The sequence below is a fragment of the Chamaea fasciata genome, unplaced genomic scaffold, assembly GCF_029207755.1.
Source record: "Chamaea fasciata isolate MVZ Bird 193981 ecotype frontalis unplaced genomic scaffold, bChaFas1.0.hap1 SCAF_3, whole genome shotgun sequence".
NCBI classification, from domain to species: Eukaryota; Metazoa; Chordata; class Aves; order Passeriformes; family Sylviidae; genus Chamaea; species Chamaea fasciata.
In genome coordinates this window covers 11,677,387-11,700,371 of record NW_027094088.1, presented here as the reverse complement: position 1 = coordinate 11,700,371, position 22,985 = coordinate 11,677,387, and the positions used below count along the sequence as shown (strand labels likewise).

General features: G+C 46.2%; 1 protein-coding gene across 2 annotated transcripts in view; it reads right to left on the bottom strand.

The window, feature by feature from the left end:
* The window catches only part of LOC136286443 (sodium/potassium/calcium exchanger 3-like), a 191,912-nt gene that overhangs the window by 122,751 nt on the left and 46,176 nt on the right, over positions 1-22,985 (bottom strand). For both annotated transcript variants that reach the window (XM_066178026.1, XM_066178013.1), the window contains exons 3-6: positions 19,397-19,471; positions 15,429-15,513; positions 13,484-13,587; positions 2,258-2,332 (exon numbers count right to left, since the gene is read on the bottom strand). In XM_066178026.1, coding sequence (XP_066034123.1) covers positions 2,258-2,332; positions 13,484-13,587; positions 15,429-15,513; positions 19,397-19,471 — 339 coding nt within the window. The remainder of the gene's footprint in view (positions 1-2,257; positions 2,333-13,483; positions 13,588-15,428; positions 15,514-19,396; positions 19,472-22,985) is intronic.

Here is a 22,985-nt window from a genome sequence, read left to right as displayed (position 1 = left end):
GCTCTGCACAGAGCCCGTGGCTCCTCTCCCACCTGAGCCATGGGGGACTGGAGAGTCAGAATTTGAGGAACAATGTCCTGCCATCTCAACTTGATTCTGTCTTAAAAGGACCAGAAAAATTAGAGACACTGGGAAGCCAGGGGTTCCTGGGTAAGTGAAGGGAAGGAGAAACTTCTTAAACTGAAGTAGTGTTTGATTCTGAGAGGGGCAATTCTCATGTGCTATCAACTGGGGAGCAATATTGCATACAAAAGGGTTGGTACATCAGCTAGCAGAAAGCTAAACCTTTAAACACTTAAAATGTTTTCCCTTCCTCCCACCTTTCTCTGCTTTTCCCTAATAGGTGTTTAAGTCTTTTGCAATGATTCTTGTTACGGAGTAACATGGAAAGAGACCCAGGATGTGCTCCACCTCTCCCAAGCCAAATTAGCCAGGTAGTGCAGTAACACAGGAATAAAAATTCTAGCAATGCCTTCAAGCCTCCACTAATGCCTGGAGCTGCATTATCCTGCTACCCTGGCTGCCTGGAGGGTCTTGAACTCTTCCACTGATAGGATGAGCAGAGAGTGGGCATACAGCTGGAGAGAAGCTAACTCAAGGCTTAGGGAAAAAATAACCATATCCTGGTACTGTGGGGTACGCTTCCAAAAGAAAAGGACTTCTGCAGCTCTGTAATTATGAAGAACAGCTTTTACAGAAATAAAGTAAAGGAGAGAAGTCTTAGGGATAACACAGATGTCTGTTCTGCAAGCCACACAACTTTCTCATGACACAGAAATAGTAGATAGGAATTTCAGGGGTGCACTGGATACAAAGGAGTGGAGAATTGTTCTCCACATCCTCATGCAGCTGACAGGGATGAACCAGCCACGAAAAAAAAAACCTGCCTTGCTTAAAGAATTTAAAACTGATGACAGAGTGAACAGATTTACAACTTGTTCGCCTCCATGCAATACATGAAATGTCCAATCCAAGCACCAGGAGACCAGATGCCAGGCAGATGCCCACATCTGTGCTTCCTGTGGAGTGACCTAAGAGAATGCCTGCTGGATGTCTCGAAGCTTGGGCAATGGAATTCACTACAATTACTATGCATGGCTCCGTTTGTTGTTTAGCAACACTTTTTGGTATGAGGTTACTGTCAAGTTGTCAAAATAAAAAAAGAAGAAAAAAAGAAAAAAAAAGTTTTTTGTTTTGCAGCTCATTGCTAATAATTATGTAGAAAAGTTATTTTTCACAAGGTGCAAAATGGTTGGCCTTGCAGTATGGGGAATAAAAGTACAAACAGGTTGAGAAAGATCCCCTGTCTAGGACAAGGCAGATAGAGGCCTTTGCAACTACTCTTATGCCTGGAAACATGTACAGGAGAAAACAAACCAAAACCCACTGTTGAAACACACTAACCAAAGTAACCCAGACTGCAGAAATGCAGGTGACTCTCTTCTGACTCTAAAGTCCCATTCTCACTGATACATGGAAGTTAAGCTCACAAAATCACTCCTCCTGTCTTAGGAAATCTAGGGTACTAGGCTAGGCTGGGGGGAAAAAAGAAGTGCAACTGCTACCTGAAAACTCAGTTTTTACATTTCCTGGCATTGTTTGGTATTGGTTGCAAAGGTAATGCTAAACTGACAGCAGTGTCTTTATCTAACACTTCTGCCAATATTTTTTTCACCGAATAGCCCAGTATTGAGAGATCTGGACCATTTTCCAAGCTTGATGAAAACCAGGATAGGCACAGCACTAAATAACAGCTGAAAGTGTAGTCTTTGTTTGAGGACTTGCTGTCAGCATGCACTGAACCTGCCCCTATTATGTGTGGAAAAAACTAACCTTAACATTTTGCAGTAGATGTTCAGCATCTCTCTCCTCTGGGCACAAGTGCTGCCTCCTTACACGTTAGTGACATGTTTTTTAGGAAGTATGAAGGCCACTGCCAGGAGGGCACTGACCCACCACTGCAGTGCTGCCTGGGGGCACAGAACATGGGTTTAGCACTGCACCCCATGTCTGCACTGGGCCACCATGCCCCGTCCCAGCTATCCCTTTGGGCTGTCCAGACACTCCTCCACCTCCTGCCCTTGGGCCACGCTTCCCAGAAGAACCAGGGGAACCACAAGCAGTTTTCCACAAGCAGAAATCCCCATGAGTGCTCAAGCTGTGATCTCAGCTACAAGACACTGATGCCATGGCAAGTCCCCTTTACAGGTGGCAGTAGACACGGGCTCCCACAGATGAAGAACCTTCAAAAACTTACCACAATGAGTGCAACAACAGACAGCGTGTAGTAGATTGAATCTCTCAAGAGACTCCACGACGACAGCCCAACAACCTGGGGTAACAGGCAAAGAGAGGGTATCAGCCAGACTCTCGCCAGCACGACTGCCACACCAGCAGCGTGTCCCCAGGTTCTGCCTGTCACTCTGTGGGAGCTGTCCCAACGTGTGCTGGGACTCAAGGAAGAGACCCAAGACAGGAAACACTTTCTGCGGCTACTGGGGGAACAGCTGCAAGAGAGACAGGAATGGTCATATCTGAAGTACCTGTGGACTCAGCTGTCCCCCACATCAGGCTGTGTCCCCCCAAAGAGTCTGTGAGTGGTGCTGCTTTACAGTAAGCGAGGAGCTCAGACTTTACCAGAACAACCACACTGATGAGCATTACTACAGCTCTGTATGCATCTACACAGGTTTTGAGACAAACACTCAAGTCAATGCTCCAGCAAAGTTTTACAAACAAAACCCAGGAATTTATATGCAATGGAGAATAAAAAGGGATCACTGTCTAGTTCATGTTGCTTGACACCTTCCAAAGCCACAGAAATGACGAAGACTTCTCACTGCAGGCTGCACGAGCCTGCAATTCATATCTTAGAAGAAAGTATCAGTGAATGAATTAATCTTTAAGTTCATTACAGTATTCAAAAGGACAGATTAAAACGGTCACGTGGAAGTAACATCTTCAATATGATTCTATTCTTTGCAGCTCTAGGAAGTCCCCTCAGTAGAAGCTTCTCCTCAAATATGTATTTCCCATTTCTGGAGTGCATTTCAAACACTCTGGGTCACATCCTTCAAAGGTGTAAAGCTGAAGGAGGAAGATAGGAAATGGTTCATTTACACTGCTTTGGATCTGAACATATACAGGAATTTTCTGACTGTCTCCCCCTGTCATGCTTGTGCATGAATTCAGTCACATGAACAATAACTTCATTTTCAGTTCTATTTCAGCGTTAGCAAAGAGTTTCCCAAATTTCTCTTCATATTACCTCTTACAATATAGGAATTCTCCAAAACTGCTAATGAAACAAATGCTGTAAAAAGATGCTGACCATTGCACCTAAAAAAAATCAATACAGTCTTAGTAGTATGGCTTTCTAAAAAATTGATGTAATTTATGCACAGTGTAAGGTCTCTTTATGCAACCATTTACATGTTAGAAACTCCTACCTGAAGCAAAAAGCAGGCTTTTAAAGCCCTTGGGTGAAACCAGATTTCTACTGACAATACATTTCAAGGCATACTGACACAGATGAATGCAGATGCCTTCTGATGGAAATTTCCAAATGTAGGAACATGGAGTTGGGTTCATAATTCTATTCAGAGATCCTCACTTAAATCTCACATTTTACATCAGTATGCCCTTTCATTCTGATTGAGCAAATTTTGCAAGAGAGTTTATAGAACAATTTGACATTATTCCACTCAGCTTTCAGGACGTGCTTAAGGCCCTCTGCACTTGCCTCAGCATGGATGCTGGTGGGGATTTTACAGCTGTAAACTTCAGCTCTGCACACAGAAGTCACATTTCTGAAGCAAAGGACAGCCCCCACAAGAAGAGGCTGTCTCATAATCTCTGTTCCTGGCCTAAGGGGTGTCACCATGCCACACAGCACACCTGTGAAAGCAAGGTGCAGGATAATATTTTTTCCAAGGAATTTTCCTCAGGCACCTGAATGAGCACAGTAAGATCCAGATGCTTAAATGCAGCCTTCTAGCAGGGACCTACTGTTCAGAACTGATAGACCAAGATCCTGTGGGAATCACAAGGACTCTTTGTGCTGATTCCAGATCAGACTGAAGGGAACATGCTCACGCCTGGCACCTGTACAGCCTGCTTACATTTCACAAGACACTCGACTGGGTCAGACATCTTTAGGGCCCAAGTCACCTAGGTGAAGTTTCAGAACCATTTGATCCATGTGATATAGGGAAGCCATGCATGTAAGGCAACTGTGCACTGAGGGTGAAAGGAGCTCATGAGCACTGAGGGCAGTGGCAGCACGCAGCCGGCTGGTCAGAACCACATTCTGAGGGAGAACTACTGAGCTCTGGAAGGCCTAAATTGTGCCTTGCTGCTACCAAGAACTCCACATAAATCTTGACATGCTGGAAAACACTTAAACTACAGATCAGCAAGGCAGAAAAGAAATCAGGGAAGCAATCAGCTTGGGTAAAAACATGATCAAATTTGAGTTTTAAATCAGCAATACTGTCGTACTGTAAACCAGCAGTGAGCTGGTCCTGCAGAATCTGTGCATAAAGAGGCAGCTGTAGAACCATTGATTGTCAGTCTGGTGACGTTTCCTTCTTTTGAAGTGAGTACCTGAAATCCAAACTCCAGACAAGTGCCTCTTAGCTGTCCCTTAACCACTGAGTGGGGAGTAAACCCAGCTCCCCTGAGCTGAAAAGAAGAGTCCTGAAGTCAAGGCTTGAATGAGAGCATCTCCTAATGGCTCCACGCAAGACACACTGAGCCTGCTCCCCTGCATGCCACAGCATCACTCCTAGGGGTAAATTTACCCATAATAGGTTTCTGGTTTCTCACAGGTAAACCTTCATCCTGCAAAATCCTACATGTAACACTGACTACCCAGCATGCTTACTTCCCTTTTCGATGGTCTGGGGAGCAGAAAAATCAAGATTTTCTCAGGTCTAGCTTGATTTCTGAGGTTTGCAACTCCTGAAACCATGGCCCTGTGCAGCAGACACCATCTTCTCCACCTAGCACACATGTGGAGATCAGGCACCAGAGGGAAAATCCCCTAAAATCAGACACCGGTTTCTGCTGTCTGTAGCACTGAAGTTGGCTCAGGCACCCAGGACCTCAGTGGCAATATGCCCCATGCCTCATCCTAGGACTTCGCCATTTCTCCTCTGTAAAACTGGCCCTTCTCTCTTCTGCTTTTCCAAACTGTTTCTCTGCTCTTAGCAGCATGGAAGCTCTGCTCCCATCCAGGAGATATCTCTCCATCACCAGAGGTCACTCAGCTGGCTGTTTTCCAGCCTGCACTGCCCACGATGGCAATGGGCCTGAGACGAAGCAAGTGTGGCAGAACAGGGCTGCTGCTCCCTCAGCACGAATGTCTGTGCTCCTGCTGCAGGATTCCAGAGGCACGTGCACTCCTGAGTATTCTGGCTGCTAAACCTCCAGGGGAAGCATGTAATCACATCCATGTTCTTGAGGGATCTTCTTCACTCCAAACTGTTTTGGGGGTTTTCCTCATCTCATGGTCAATTCTTTTCTTGACATTCTTCAGCACTGATCAGCTACTGACACTGCTGGGAAATGCTAGGCTTTGGAAGCAATCTCCCTAATCTTGTTTCTCTGTTACCCTCTGGTACAGAAGGTCTAGATTTTTAGGTATTAAGAGCTAATAACCTAATTTGCTGATGTGGAGAGGCAGGAATGCTTGGACGAGGATGTCAAAAGATTAGAGACAATCCTTGCAAGGAATTAGCCTTAAGAGTCTATGGAGGTCAACAGAGATCCGCCAGCAGTGAATCCACCACTGTCAAAAGGCATCCAGAAGCAGAGAACCTGGGTCAGACTTCATGTTGCCCCTCTTTGATGTGGTCTGCACAGAAGTGATTAGGGAAGCTCTTACCCCACCCCAACAGATGCTGGGACCTGAGTGCTGGTCTGTGCCACCTGACAAAGCTGCTGCTCGCTGTGATCCGTTGCAAGCTTCTGGCCCACAACAGCCCACCAGCAGTGCGCTGTGTCAGCCCTCTGGGTCAGCTGCAGCCAGACATGTGGTGGAACCTCCTCACATGCTGCTCCTACTTTGCAGGAGCTGCCCTCAGAGCCAAGGAGGGGCCTTCTGAAGCCTGCTGGAGTCCCCTCCAGAAGGGGCTGTGCTCCTGACACTACTGTTCTGCAAATCCTCATACAATTTCAAATCAACCCCATGATAACACAGTAGGATTTCATGCCAAAGCAAGAGAAACGACCGCTGCTGGCCACTGCTACAGGAAGCAGTGAACTCAGGTGGAGGTCTGAGACAGATTTGCAGGGAATCAGGCTGGCCACAGTTTGCAGTTAATCCATGTCTTATGCATTCAAAATTATACAAAAATAAAAAGGGCTCTACCTCAGGTTTCAGGGCACAAGCTCTGCCTTTAAACTTTCCAGGTGATTATTTTGCTCAGCTCAGGTGATTCTAAGGACCTGGCCACCTGCCTGCTCATTCTCACTGGTCACAGTATCAGTAAAGCATCACAGATTACTGGGAGAGTGTGACAGTGCCTTACTTGTATTCATCTTTACATTAAATTAGGCTGTAGATCCACCTGTGGCTGTCAGCAAGAAGCCATTGCAGAGCCTCTACACCTTCCCTGGGAGACACACACAGGACTTGGTATAGTTTGGAGAGTGGTGGCACTTTTGACAAATCCATAATTCAGACAGAGAATCAGCCAAGCAGGTCCAACAGGATCTCAGAGGCACCATCTCCCAGCACAGCAGGAATCCTGATCCCACACTCCCTCCTGGCACACTGAACCACTCTGTCACAGCAGACCTTTTAGACAGATTCAGGCATGGAAAGCCACTGCTTTCCTGTGCAGAGCCCCAGGAAAGCCAGCAGGCAGCCAGCAACAGCCAGAGGCCCCTTTGCTGGGACTGAGATCACAGCAGGATGTCCTGGACTAAGTGACACTCTCTCTATACCCCATGGTCATGTTTGAATATCCCAGGACACTAAGACTATCCAGCTCAGTTTCCAGACCATAATTTTGGCCAAAGACCGCAGGATCCCATGGCTTGCTTGAGGCTTTGACCAATATGAACCACAACTCCCAGCTTCAGCAAAGCACCAAATACAAGCACAGGTCAGGCCAAAGAAAAATACAGGCCTTAAAATATCCGTCTCTGTGTGTTAGACAGTTAAAACAGCCATGATCTAAAGGACCCGCTGTGTGGAAAGCCTCCTTCCAATTACCAGCCCCCTAATTTCACCTCTGGTTTGCTGCTGTCTGTAGAGCTCAGTTGTCACTCTGGCTCCCAGTCCGTACACTGTGCACCAACTCCATCTATTTTCATTACTTCCCCAAGAATACTTGCGTTTTTTAAGCCTCTCTTGATATTTTCATCACTGCCACAGCAATCTGTCTATGTGACATTCTCAGAATGGAAAGAGTGGACACTTTCCCCACCTCAGGACAAAGCCAGAAATATTTCCCTGCTCAACTGGTAGTCATAATCATCCATGAGTTATTTGGACCAGCATGTCCCTTCAGCTCATATTCCCACAGTGCTGAAGCAGCAGAACGCCAAGGCCTCTGCTGGGCCACAAGATCCACAGCAGAATTCAAGGACAGCTGTAGATAGGAAGGCATGCACAGAGTAAACATCTCCCAGTCTCTTCAGACTGGCTAGTCCTTGCTAGAAGTAAAAACAGATCTCCCTTGCTTTTACACTATAAATGATTTGAGAAAAAAAATCCTTTCAAATGGTACATCCACAGTATTGATCTGTTTCAATTTTGACAGAGAAAACTTAACTTAAAATGGTGATGGTATTTTGTGGCAATTAGGAAGTAGCCTTGGTTTCATGCTGATAGGAATCCATTTGCAACTCTTCTGATTGCCTTGGGCACCACCTCTGAATTAATGGCACCTCTCTATCCTGAAGCTCCATCCACACCTCACTGTCCCAGCTGCAGTCTTAGCACAGACTGCCTGATGTTCCACAGCATCCTGCTAGCATCCCCCTCTGCTTTTTCTGTACCTGGGCTTTTACACACCACAGCCATGTGAGCAGATTGAGATACCGAAGGACCACAGCCTTGGCTTCTGGCACTACTTCAGTCTGACTTACTAGTCTGTCTCATGTCTGCAACACAGCCCTGTCAGTGGAAGACCAGGCTCAGGGTCACTATAAAACGCTGCCAACACCAAACCCCAATGTGCACTGGGCTGTGAGAACAGTGATCAATCCCAACAGCTGGTATTAAGTTCTCCTTAAACTACTTCCCCAGAGTTTTACATGTTTTCCACTGATGGTCACAGACCAATGAAGAAAAAGCGACAGCATTCCAACTCTCCCCTTTTAAAACTCCTCCACAGTAGAGGAGAAGAAAATAAAGAAGCTCATGAATGCAATCATAAAGCCAAAACTCAGTAATGGCTGCAGTCTGACCTGTGAGTAAAATTAAAGCTTAAAAGATTAAGAGGCATGCAAGCTGGCTGCATGGCAGAAGCAGGGTAAAACAGATTACAGAAGTCCCAGTTGCTTCATTAAAAAAACATTCTACCAGATTATTATACTCTGTTTAGTGTCCTTGTCAATGTGCCTGACAGTATTTCTCAGGTGTATTTCCCACTGACATAACCCATGGCAGCTGATAATTCCTAGAGGTGCCTTGGCTGGCCCATGGGTTCTGTGACCTGGACAAGAGGAGAGCCTGCTGAATTTAGTTTACTTCCTGAGGCTAAAGAATCCCACTGGAAAAGAAGGAGGCAAGTCAGACAGTCAGGGTATTCCTTTTCGGCTCCAGTATGTTAAGGAGTGATGCCTCGCTGTCCACCAGACCCCTTGAAAGAGCCAACAACTGGGAGAACATCTGTGGCACAACCCAGCATTCCCAGTCCCCTGCTCCACCCAGAGAAGCCCGCCTATTTCTGGGGAAACGTAAAACAGAGAAACATGGACTCAACTGAAAAACAGAGCAATTAAATACTAATTAACAAATCAAGCCATGCACATTCAAAATTACATGGTAATGCTGGAGTGATTTGCAACTCACAGTTATACTGCTCTCACATAAGCACTTCTCACCCTCCTCTTGCAACACTGCAAAACGCTGTGGGGTCAGTGCTGGGAGAGGACAGAGGGGGACAGGATGGCAAGGAGAGAGAGCAGCAGAACTGAAAAAACAAGATGAATCTGGATGGGAGAATGTCCAAAACCGAACAAACTCTGCTTGTGCTGGCTTGAATGAGAGCTGAATTAAGCAAGGACTACTTCTGAGAATGCTGTGTCCTTGCCACCAAGGATGGTGAAAGGGCAGGGGAAGGAGGGGAGAGCTTGAGAAGCACAAACATGGGTGTGGGAGAAGACAGAACAGAGCGACCAAGACCTGGAGGGGACCCCAGGCTAAGGTCAAGCTCCGCATACACAGCTGGCTTGCAAGCATGGAAAAAGCCCGATACAATCCATCACAACGCAGACAGCAGCCTCCTCACTGCTATCCAGCCCATGTCTCTGTGAATGTTGCTGGACTACTGCCTGAAGGGCTGCATCTGCTGCCATTCCATTCTCCCTCAGTGCTCCCATACCTCCTCATTCCCCCTTTTCCAGAAGAAAGCAAAGCAAACACAGCAGCTAAAAAACAACAGTTGGGTTATGTGCCTTAGCAGTTGCCTACTGCAAGGACATGAGCTCGTGGCCCTCGTGTAGGGACACAGGAGGAAACAGCTTCAGACACACCCAGCCTGCACTGCACAGGCAGGTGGGTAATGAGGACAGTTCCTAACATATTTCCATATACTGAAACCATCTACAGCTTAGAAGTTGCATCTACCACCTGGATGAAATAAGAGCAACCTTCCTCTGGGGGTGAGTGTCATGCAGAATATTTCACCAGGCTCCAAGAAGAAAGCAGGAGGAGCTTCTAAGGCTTACTGCCATAGGCAGTGAGTGGGCAGCATTCACTGTCCACGGGGAAAACCTGAGCTCTCTCTCCAAACATGCCTTGGTCAACACACCTCAACACACACCAGACGTAAAGTTCCTCTGCTTCTGCAAAGGCCCAGTTTAAGGTATATTTGAAAACCCTGATTTTCAGAGTGTGGATGCTAGTTTAGAAAATCCAGCCTTTAGGGGATGGTTTTTGTCTGGCCATCAAACACAGTCTGCATCCAGTGTCGCTTTTTTAATCCCTCCAGTCCAAAATCTCTGGAGCTGAAAACAGTGGAAACTATTATCTCCCTGGCTGCAGAGCAGACTCCTGTACCTCAAGAGGTGCCTCCCTGGCAGGGTAACATTAGCCAGGAGAAGTGGGTGAATCCATGACCCAAGGGAGGAATCTGCTGAAAGCTTTTCTCAGGCCTGGAGGAGGAGTGAGGAGAAGGAACACCATCACACTGGCAAGAGCAACCACTAAATGTTAGGAGATGTAATTAAGTCACTTGCTTAGTTCCAGAAAAGAACAGCCCTAGGGATGAGGGCAGGGCTCAGAACAGAGGCATTCTGCGTGGTGCCCTGCAGAAGGAAGTGGGAATGAGAAGAAGAGGGGCCCATATGGCTGAAGGAGCTGCATGCTCCCAAGCAGAGCTGGGCTGTGCAGAGACTGACACGGCCATGCAAACCAAGGCCAGTCCAGCAAGGAAAGCCCTATGTAGCTGCAGAAGCAGCACCTGGAGCCAGGACCCACGAGCATGCCACAGAATTCTATGCACCAGGGGAAAGAGCAGGCATGTGCCAGCTCTAATTGGCCCCTAAAATGACAAGCTATTCTTTTTCAGTTAATCTCTCTGTGCTTCGTTTCTCCATCTTTAAAACATATCTTCATCCCACAGAGGTTTGGGGAAAATTAATTAACTGCTCATCAACTGCTCAGATACAATAGCCACAAGATCGGCAGAAGTTCAAGAGGAAATTAGTAATTCTGCCTTTGGAAGAGGGCTTGAATAGAGACAGGTAAATAAGGCAGAAGCGCACAGAGTGAACAATAAGAGAAAACAAAATCCTGAATAGCTACTAATTAAGTGAGCAAAGTCCATTCTGTGTGCAGAGGAAGGCAGGAAGCCCATGAAGAACCTGGCAACGGACCTCGTAATTAAAGCCTGGATAATAACGCACACGCACTGCAGGGGGGGGGGGGGCAAATTAAGGGTACACAGGGAATCCTCACACTGGTGTTTTCTAACTTTTCAGTGTTTGACTTTGAACCCTCACAATGCTGTTTCAATGCCTTTTTTTAGAAATCCAGTGTTGCACAGAGGCATGGGCATGCTCCCCTTCCTCTGTTCCAGCAGTGGGATGCTTATCCTGATTTATCCTGAGAAGTGTGCACATACAGCCAGTAAAGGCTTGGAAGAATAAACAATCAGGGCTGGTGCTGAAGCAAATGCACACCAGCTTTTTGGGTCTGTGCATTTGTTTCTTTTTCTAAGCACAGTGCACATAACCAAACCGAGCCTTTTCTTGGGCCAAAGAACAATACATTCAAACAATACATCAAATACAGCACATACAAACTACAATCTAATTTAAAAATAAAGCATATCCTGGAGAGAGCTGGACGGTATTTTTCTATTCAACTGTTTACTAGTCAAAAAAAACCAACCAAACAAAATCCAAACAAACAAACAAACAAAAAGCCAAACCAAAGAAGGCTTTCTAAAAGAGTGCTGCTGGAAACACAGCAGAAGGCCCTTGCAGGTCTGAGCTGTGGGATTCCCAGCCCACAGGTGATACATCTGAAAATCTGAGGGCTCTAGCTGCTTAATCCAAAGGTCTGAGTCCAAAGGAAAAACCTCAGAGCACAGCAAGCACCTTTGACCAACAACCATTCCCCAGGCTCACCTGGCAACTCACTACTGAGATCCAGGTCCCCAGCAGAAGAGAAGTCTCACCAACAACCAAATCTACCACCTATGTTAGTTGCCTCTGTAGAGACACTGTTAACAATTAAGCCAAATACCTATTCATATTAACACAAAACAAATGATGAATCACACCACTAAAAGGAAATGACTTTTGGGTGAAAGGCTGGGAGTGGGAAACAATGAAAAGCATAAACTGATCCAGAGTTCTATCTAAATCATTGGAATTATTGACAGTGAAATTTCTTATTTGCTCACTAAAATTACAGTTCCACATGGTGACATCAATCATTTCAGTCTAACCTCTGAGGGTTAGACTGCAGCAAAGAGAGGTTATGTGACTTGACAAAACCACACACAAATCACCAGCAGAGTCTAAAGGAAACCAAAGATGGGGCAAAGCAGTGAAAATCTCAACTCTTCGCTTGAAAGACACTCACAGACCATGCTTAGGATGACTTGAACTTCTGAAAGCAACTATGGCTGAAGACAGCTGAAGATGTTTACAAGAGCATTTTGGCTGTGATTTATCCTTCTGAAACAACAATCTCCCACCTGTAAATGGCCTCTCGAGAAGACTGACATTCTCTGTCAAGCCTCAAACTCTAGCAGGCTTTTTCCACAGAAAGCTGTGGTTTTGTAGCCGTTTTTTAAGCAGGTTTGAGGCATGCAATCAATACCGTGGAGAGCAAAAATCAGAATTGGCTCCCTACCATCATTAACTGCTAGACAGTTAATTACCTTCATTTGCATAAAAAAAGCAGCCTGAGAAGGAAGTCCTATTGATGACAGGAGAACACCTCCGGGAACAGAGCCTCATGCCCTGAGGAAGCTTTGGTCATTAAAAATTTACCTCAATTAACTGGGTTTTCACAGTAAGAGATACAGCAGAACCACTGACACATCGAGCATCTGTAGCTGCCAGCTGCATGTTCCATACAAATCAGGACACGTGCGTGGTTAAAAAGTACTGCTGTGACCTTATCCTTAGGCCTCCTCACACTAAAAATGTTCACCTTCAGCCTGTAGAAGTTCACTGCCAATGAAAACAGAACTGGATCACAAGGAAAACCCCATCTCTCTGCATACTTTCCCAGACTAACCAAGGTCACTTCTCCTCAGTTCCTATTCCATCGCCCTGTGCAGGTAACATGACTCTGCTTCTCCTCATTACAAATAAGTCTGCATAGTAACACATCAAAGAACATTTATGAGATTGCTAAAATACCTGGCATGTTGGCGAGTACAAAGGTAAATGCAGATTCAGGTGTTCACTTATACAGTCAATCATGTCTGCAATTCAGACAGCAGCTTAGATCTCACAACTTAATTACTTTAATTTCAGATAAGTAGCTTGTGTTGTCACAAGCAGTTTGACAGGCTGGAGAACAGTCACAAACTACACTAGGAGCAAAAAACGAACGTTTATTCCTCTGCTCACCCACACACCCTGGTCAGCTCAAAATGCCCAAGCTGACATTTGCTGCTCTGTTTTTCATTTCAAAAATGCAGGAGGAACAGCACAGGGCCCTACTACAAACAACAAACCCAGAGAAATTTGTGGCAAGGTTGTGAACCTGGCATCTGATTCTGCAGTACAGCCAAGGCACAGGGTGAAGCAAGAACTGTAAGGAATCATTAAATGCTCTTACCTGTCCTGCAAAAAGCCCACACACACCAATTATACAGAGGATGTTGAATACAGCCGAGCCCACAATGGTTCCAACGCCTACGTCTCCTTTTGTGATAAAAACACCTGAAAAACAAGTTCAAGAGAAGCTGTGTAAATGGGAAAGAACTGACTTTTTTCACATAAACTTGCAGACCTCACATCCCATTAATGAATCTAAAGGCATGCACTAGTTCTGCCACTTTTTCTCATATTTAATAGCACAAACTGCAGAGAGTTGCTTTCTGAGGGGACCTGGACGGATAGTGTGATGGTAACCAAGCACCTCAAACACATCCAAGTTATTAACTTGGTCTCGTGACCCAACATTATGGCAATACACATCACAAAACACTGCAAGCTCGTGACAGCAGCTGGTAGGACACAAATCCACAGGAAACAGTCTCCCATAAGATATTCCCTGACCAGCACTCTACTCCTTCCCATATCCCCATCCCAAGTGGCTTCAGTAGGGATGAAGCTTGAGAGATGGAGATGATTCAGAGCTGTCTGGCCACAGCTAGTGATGGCTAGCTGGCTCACAAGCCAAGTGATGCCTCTCAGGATGAATTATGGGGCTATGTTACAAGCTTTTTTCAGAGCTCTTCTGTCAAATTTGGTTAAAATTGGCCAACGAGGTTAATGGTGAGGGAGATGAACTGACAGACATATGCATCACGGTGCTGCACAAAATCATTTCCTTAGGAAGCCAGCCTAAAAATAACACTCCATCTCCTGCTAGCTGTCAGTCTGTTAAAATTCACCACTTGCTTTCAAGGTTCCAACACTATATATCTGGCCAGTGCAGTTTATGTATTTTTTCCAACTTCATCCCTTTCTCCGAAACACAGAAGCACTCACCTGCTGAGTGACACATGGCACCTGGTGGGTTACACCACAGCAGGAAAATGATCTGATGACCACCAGGGTTTCTCTAGAGTCACCTGAAGAAATCTGGTTTTATTTTCACCCTGATGCTGCACTACCCTTAACTGAAGGACAATCCTAACTTGGTCCAATTTAAGTTTCCAAATGATAAGGTTTTTCTTGTGTAATCAGACCTCTCTGCAGAGCACATGGATTTACGTGAATTAAGTCGTGCTCTGCATCTGGCAGGTGTGACTGAAAGACAAGTGTCTCCTAAAGAAAGTGAGCTGAGAACTAATTCTGTTCAGTGATGGAGAATCTGTACCCTCCCAACTGCTGCCCCAATGATCCTCTGCCAACTGAGAGGTGGGTGAGTCAGACTGCAGGAACACTTCACTGCCTCATGCTTAGGCAGCATCACTCTGTAACACTGCCTCCAGTGCCCCTCTCTCACGGCTGTGGGGGCACCATGAAAGTTTCCTGGGTTTTGCACACTTAAGGATGGCTGAATCCCTTCATCACACTTCCCATAAGCGGAGAGCTGCTTTGGAAGTGTGATGCTCTGACCAACCTGCTGCTGTGAGAGAGCATTTCAAATCCTCCTCTCCTCCCCACTCTGGCTTTTCCAGGGAAAAGTGGTGTTGGAAAACTAACCAGAGGGAAGGTGATGGCAGAGAACCTGTTGCTGAGGACATGAACAATGTGTCAGGGTACCAGGCAGAGAGGCCGGGGGAAATCCTTCCCCACTGTGCCCTGGAGCTGGCGTGGCAGATGGGGTAGCAAAGTAGACAGGAGAGGATAAGGCTGTAGGTGCAGCCTAGCTAATGGGCAGCTATGGTGAAGTGCCCACTGGTCCTGGCTTAGCAAGGTCACATCTGGGCCCCTCTGTGAGATAGTGACTCTCCCAGAGTCACTCTACCTGGCAAGGACTCCCCTAGTCACTGCCATGTGTGCCCAGGAGGGATTATAACAAACCTTGAGGGCAGGCAGCAATCCCATTTCAGCTCTGAAAATAGTCAGGGAAACATGCAGGTTTTGGGAAGCAGCAGCAGGCACCTTACCTATGACAGAGGTGAACAGCTCAGGAGCAGAGCTTCCTGCTGCCATGAAAGTTGCCCCAGCCACATCTTCACTGAGATGCAAGCGCTGCAGAGAAACAGAGTCAGTGATTACCACACTGAGCAGCTGAAGGAATTCCACTCTCAATGTTAAACTGCCTGCTGAGAGCAGGTAGCTGTTAAGTTTTGTGTAAACAAAGGTTAAGTAAAGGGGAAAAGTCACCACAGGCACTGGCTACTGAAGTCAGCATCACCTGGCAGAGAAGGCAGGTTATGGCAGTGACACTTTTAGAGAGGAGGGAAAGATCAGCAGCCCAGCCAACGGGAAGGCAGCATCACCACTCACAGGTCTGCCTGCTCCACGACCCCAAGAACACACACCTTATCTCTCCCACTTTGGCCTGTAATGAGCAGGGCTGGGGCACAGGCTTGGTTTACCTCCAGCCACCGTCCCTGGTACAACTTTTGCCTGGGTTTACCCTCTCCTTACTTCTTTCTCCCAGACTACATCACTTACCTCCTATACCTGCCCCTCAGCAGTACCCAGAGATTGTCTGAAAAATGGGGGCTTCTGGAAGGGAAAAGACCCACTGTTCTACAAAAACATCATCAGCATATGCTGCTTCCAAAGATTTCCTTGGTTAATTACACCCTCTATGTTGTCTGCACTCCCACTGCTCCATCTGCACCAGTTGCTGCTCAGCAGATGCCACAAGGCACCTGCCCCTGTTGAAGAGGAGCAACAACCAGCTCCTGCCATATGGCCACCACCCCAAGCTGTTACTACACCAAGGCACTAGCTGCCACTGTGGGAGCACAGAAGCATGGGGAAGGCAGCCCAGGGTGGTGGGAAGTGTCCCTGGAAGCGTCACTTTTGAGGCAGCCCTCCTGCCTGGTAGGACACAGGAAACCTCCCTTCGTCCCCGTTCCACTGCAACACTACAGGGCTCCTCTGCTGCTTCATCCTTGCAAAAGTACCTTTGCACAGAGATAAGAGAGCAGAAATCCTCACAGCAGCCTTTTCTGAAGATTCCACAATGGATATTCTGGGCCCCTAAGGGAGGGAAACTCTATCCACTGCCCATACATAGGTAACAACACTTTGTACATAAGTTATGGGGACAAAGGGAAAGGACAGGATGTGCCCTCACCAGGAATGCCTTTGAAGCAGAAGACCACAGCGTTGCTGGAGTGCTATAAAGCTTGTGGAACCTGATAAAATACAGCTTTATGGAAAATGATTTTAAACAGGATTAAAACTATTGTGAGAGAAGTTCACAGGACCAGAAGCAGATCCCCAAATGCCAGGTTCTTCTGCAGGATGCTCTACAAAACTATGGAGACAGCCATCCTACAATAGCTGCTGGAGCTCATAGTGCCTCTTGAAAGGTAAGCCAGCAGTCAAGGAAACCAGCTGCGCTTATTTCCTAGGGGGGTGGTTGTATTCAAAGCTACCATACATGCCCTCGAGGACAGTTTCTAGAGAATTCACTGAAATGCACATGATGATTAAAGTGATACAACAGAGCAGAAAACAGCACTGTGTAGGAGGCAAAAATGTATTTGCAGACAAGTGTTCGCCACTGACATAGTGTAAATGCTCTGTAGCACCAGGAATGGAGCAGTCAGGCAACTGCAAGTAGAAACTGCTTTAGAAAACAAATTAAAATCAGGGTTTTGTTGTAAGGACATCTGAACTAACACAGAAAGTGTATGTCTACCATGGCGAGTGTTCTGGAGCAAATTCTCATATCAACACACATTTGGGAGCACAAATGGCTTGTTCGTTGAACTCAACAACTGCCTCCCAAACTAGATGGAGCTAAGCCAGAAAAAGGACATTTGTTTTAGAATTAGAGCATCTAAACTGTGAGAAGATGTAGAACAACTGCTGGTAGATCTTCAAGATCTTCAAAAAAACCTTCAGGTAGGAGGCCAGAATTCTTGGTGCATAAAATACATAAAAATATTTGAATGCCTCCAAACATCAGGTATGGGGTGAGAAAAGACCTTTCTAGGAGAGAATCAAGCAGGAGCAATAGAACAGTTAAAGTCTGATCCATTTATACAACCCATTTTGATAATCCCTAATGCCACAACACCTTTCTCCTGGACAGTAACTTCTCAAGACAAGTACTCCAGCTCCGGTGTTCAGTTGCTAAGCGTTCTCTTTTACACATAGTTGAATAAAAATTGTTATCCTCATCTTATTGGATAACAGAATGCTTCAGAACCACTAAGACACATGAGGAATTGCTGTGTACCATTGAGAAGACAACAAATAACGAAAAAAGCAAAGACCTAAGCAAGTGCAAACTGCCTTCTAGGGCCCAGGGGCTTGCAAATACTGCAGTAAATCACACAGGGAGGGTGTTTGCTTTTTAGACATCAGTACAAATGCAAGCACATCCGAGAATTTGTCAGAAGAACAAATGGTACCGTATAGCTGGCACTTGTTTGACCAGCTTCTGGGGCAGGTGGAGACACCCAGATCCTGCATGTGCAGAGTTAATGACCATAAAAGAGCCCCTTGCTTGTGACAATGAAATTTACCACCAGTGAAGTTAGGAACTGGTAACACCATGCATAGTGTTTCCTACTGTCATTTGCAAACACATCAAGGATCAACTTTTCTACTGAGCAGTGCAGGAAAGTGATGGAGTTTGTTCATGGCCACTCAGAGTCCCTGGCAGAACTGCAACAGGAGCCAGTGCTCCGCACACTCATGTCAGGCCTTTGGGCCATGAGCAAGGCTCAATCAAAACATACTCATCGGTGGTACTTAATGAGGGCTTAGGCAAGAGAAATAACAATCTCCCTTCATCTCCTGTCTCTGTGTCCCTCTGGATGGCTGGCTTCACCCTGAGCATATTGACAGCACTCCAAAATACAAGCCTGTCCTGGCCACTGCTCACTTAGCTCAGGTTTTGTTCACCCACAGACACCTGAGCCAGCTTCTAGAGCCACATTTCCCAGTGAGCTTCACTTGCCTGGGAGAGGGGAGGTCAAAGAACTCAGCATGTCTACATTCCCAGCATCTCCTATCACCATGTCCACACCAATGTTCCCTCTCCTGAATCTTGCAATGGGGTTCCCCAGATTCAGCCCAGGAGGGTGCAGCGACTTTGCAGGACAGAAGCTCCTGCCTTGTGTTGTCACTTTTCAGTTACCACTATACTTAAGCACTAACAAGTAGAATTTTCTGGGGGCTTTTTTCCTAGATGATGCAAAAAAGGCCCGCACGGCAGGGTGCTGAACTTCAACTATCATCAGTGCTGTCAGCACAAATGACTTGTCCTGCCAACTTCCACGCCTCTCCCAGAGCCAGCACAGCACAGCACCTGACAGGTGCACTTGTTCCCAGACACATGGGTAGGCGTCTTCTGTAAGTGACACACACCTTCCACTTGTCAAGACCAACCATATTCTCCAGACACAAAGATTTCATTGCCTGGAACTGACAGCAGATACGGCTTGCAGTAACTTTGGGTACACGATCTGTGTTCTCTCTATGGCTGTCTGAGCTGATTTAGGCCAAAATGTACTCCTTGTCTTCTAAAATTTAAGCATCCTGACCTTACCAAAGAGAAACAGGGTCCCTTGAATTCCTGGAAGCATTCACAAGCTTCTTTACTGCTGACCTAGCTGTCCCTGCTGCTTAACAACTTACACCCACACAACACAAGGTATGACAGTCATGACTGTGAGGGCAGGGTACAAGATCCGCAATTTCTACTAGGGTAAATCACCAGAGATTTTAATTTGTGTCAGCTAAAGCTAGGGCCTGGTGTTTCTGCAGAGACATCTGCAAAGACATGCAAATGAGAGGCATGCCGAGCAACAAGACAAGCAGCACGGGCAACACTGCAGGACAACAGTAAATACACCATCACCATCACCCCAAGGCTCTCCAGAACTGCTGGGAAAAGCAGCCCATGGGGAAGGAACATCTAGGAAAATCTAACACTTACTTCACAGATCTTTTCCAGTGAAGGGACGAAGAAGTCGTCACAGACGATTGCTAATGCGTAGAACATGTACACAGCCTGCAATGAAGAAGAGAAAAGGCTGAGTCTGGAGACTGTCACACAGAACTGAACAGCAGCATCCCAACACATCTCAGGTTTGATTTGGTACAGACTTTTCAAGAAAATAAAATGCTCTCACAAGAATAATTCATAGAGGTGTCTGGGATTAAATTGAAAGACAGTAAAGTATTTATCCAAAAGTTCTTATAAACTATTAAAAGCTGCTAAAGTTTTATCTTCAATGTAAAGACTGCTTTTTTTTTTTTTTGTTTTAATTCTCTGCACATTACTAAGAACACTGAAATATTTTTGTCTTCTTTTTTTTCCCATTGTGCAGTGCAAGGCTTTTTTATCACTGTGTTCTGTGAAAATCTAAACTCTGGAGAAGTCATTTTTGAAATCCAGTGTTTTGAAAAAGGGGAAAGGAGTTTGTTTTCCTGGACTGAAGCCCTGCCATGTCACCTGGGTCCCAGTGGTAAATCCTGCTGAACTTCACACAGGAACAAATGAAACCAAGGGGGAACACAGGACTCGGAAGGACACTGAGCCAACCAACTCCTCAATTTCATGCAAGAAGCATTTAATCTGGGTTTCTGTACTATTAAACATAATGTGCTGGGGCCTGATGTCTGCCCTGAAAGGCAAAGGACACAGTTTGGCTGACATCCATGCAGCAAAGGCCTGGAGGGCAACCTGGCCCATCTTGCCCACAGGGAAGGAGCTCACTCCCCATCTTGACACAAAGACTGCTACTGGATGGGAAAATGCCCATTGGCATAGGGGAAAACCAGGGGAAAAGCATGCAAGGAACCAACAGAGCACAGCCATGCTGAGTCTGCCTCCCAGCCCACTCTGGTTTTCTGGCATGGACACATCCAAGATTTGCTGCAAGGTTCAAAGACAGCTCCACCTTTTTGGCAACACCTGCCAAGCACAAGCAGAAGCACAGAGTTACTCCTAGATGCAGTGCAGCTCCAGTGACTAACTACAGCTGAGAGAAGTAGCCAGTATTTGTAGAAAAACACTGTATTAATCCTACAGAACTACAGTTCCAAGCACATCACCAACAGTTGCTCCGGTGTTGTTTGTTGTTGAAGTCCTGCAGAAGCTCAGGTGATGGGAGTATTTTTTTCTGGAGAGAAAGCAGTAATGAAAATGGCCTCCAGGTTTCCAGGTTTTTATTCTTGTTTCAATTTTCCAGGAGCAGGTTTAAATCCCCCAACCCCATCAAAAACACAGATTCTAATTTGCCAGAACTACAACTTTGCTGCAAAAAGCCAGAAATTACTGTACATCTCAGCCATGAAAACTTTTTTAGCTCAAAAATCATTCAAGTTTTTGGTTTTTTTTCTGGATTAGAGATGGGAATTTCATCATAACAAATGATTTTGACACAATCTTGACACAACAGCCGCTAGAATGTCATTTCAACAGTTTCTGTGCTTCTTTGTCCCTCGTCATACATATGAGTAAGTGTAATGTAGGTTTTTTTAAAATCTTACGCTGCAAAACAGCCCTGAGGACCATAAAAGTAAGCAAAATTCCAGGTCTTCAACACTGTTGGGCACAGCAAAGAACCCGATCTTGCAAAGGGAGTAACAGCTGCTGACACAATATCTACAGAGATAAAGGAAGAAAATGGCTTGCAGGCATTGTGCATCATAGGAACAAGGATCAGAAAGGGCTCCAGAGAGCGATGTGGCCAACTTCCATTGAAATACAACAGATAGCGGATGCCTAACTTCAGCCTGGATTTTTGATCTGCTATCATAATAATCATATTATCATTGGCTGTCCTGCCCAAACACACAGTAATGCCTCTCAAGAATACCAATCTCTCCATCAGCATCATCCCTGTAAAGTGAGCATGCTCTCTCCTTTTGACACAAACCACGCCCAGGAAGCACAGGGCTTCACGTGGCTGCTGGGCTTCCTGCACCTCCCAGAGGCAGCCAAAGAAGCGGAGGCCCAGGGGAGGCAGCCACCACAGCAGCCCATGCCCCAGAGGCCAAGTAGCTCACCCCAGATGTCCCCACATGTAGCACACATGCACTGCACTGTCTGTAGGTGTCCTCAGGTGATGCCAAGCTCCTCAGGGCTCACCAGAGGCACCAGGGGCAAGGCATCCACCAATTTTTCAGTTTAGAAAATTCTTTCTCTGGATTTTATATGCACATTCAAATGATCCCAGGGGAGGAAGGATTTGTGTCGCTTCCAGTGCACGCAAGACTGCCAAAGCATCTCCATGTCCCAACATTAAAGTGGAATCTCATGGTGTCCAGGTTTTTAGAGGGCACAACAACAACAACCTTCAAGGGTGACAAAGGAATTTTCTTTTGTCCACCCATGCCTTCTCATCAGTAGGATCCAGGTACAAGACAAAAGGCAAAAAGGGCACTGAAATGAGCAAGGAACAGAAAAATAAATGTGAAAGAACCACCCCCCCAGGCTCTTGCTCATCCCTCCCAGTAGTGGGGACTGGCCCTCTGCTGCAGGAGCTGGAAGCACACCGCCAAACCTGCTGCACTCCTTGGGATGAGCACTAGCACCAGGCTGACAGTACTGACCAGGCTGAGCCCACATGACCTGTACACTCCAGCATTTACTTTAATGACCTCACTGCTGTCACAAATCTGGTTTTGGCTATGAGTCTTCCCTAAGTTCATTCAAGTGGCTTGGGTGCAATAAAGTGTAAAGCATCAGAAGCAAAGGAGTATCTGGCTAAACCCCAGCCTTGTTCACTGGAAGCTACCCACAGTCGGTGAACACATGAGGACAGTAACTGTTACTTCCTTGGAAGTTCTCCAGGCTTTTTGGTGGGGCTTGTTTGTTTGCTTTTTAAACAAACAAGGCAAAGCAATGTTTAGAGTTTGGACCAGCAGGAACACAAGCAAAACATTTAATTTAATGTCAAGCCACACTTGGAAAGAGACCAGGGAGCAGTGGGGGCTTTTTTATGCAAGAGGGAGGAAGGCAGGAGCATCAGGGAGGCCAGTCTGCATGGCATGTCCTGTGACGAGGCCAACAGACACTCAGCATGATGAGGTGGTATCATCCTCCATCTAAGTCATCCTGAGATTCCAGCAAGGAGTCCCACAGATTTTTCCTTCAGCACATGCCTCCCTGTCCTTGCAGGCACCATGGGAGCAGCAGCGCTGGAAAGGAGCAGGGCAACACAGACTAAAGCTCATTCCACCTGAAACTGCCACTGGGAATTAAGAAGTGGTTGGGGCACACAGAACGTGGCCTGTGCAGAGGCAGCAGAGCACAACGTGGAGGACTCAACACACAAAATAAGGCTCAGCCACAGCTTCATTTGGTTGTATTCGGCTCCAAGTGATGAAATGGGAGTCTTTAGCCAGGCAACACACTTAAGAAAACACACTCACTTCTCCTCCCACAAGGGGCATTAAAAAATTAGGAAAATGCAATGGCCCTGCATAAAAGGATTATAAATGCTTGATTAAGTACCACATTAGGACTGATTTCAAAATGAGGATTCTAACAAACAAACATGCAATCTCCACATCAA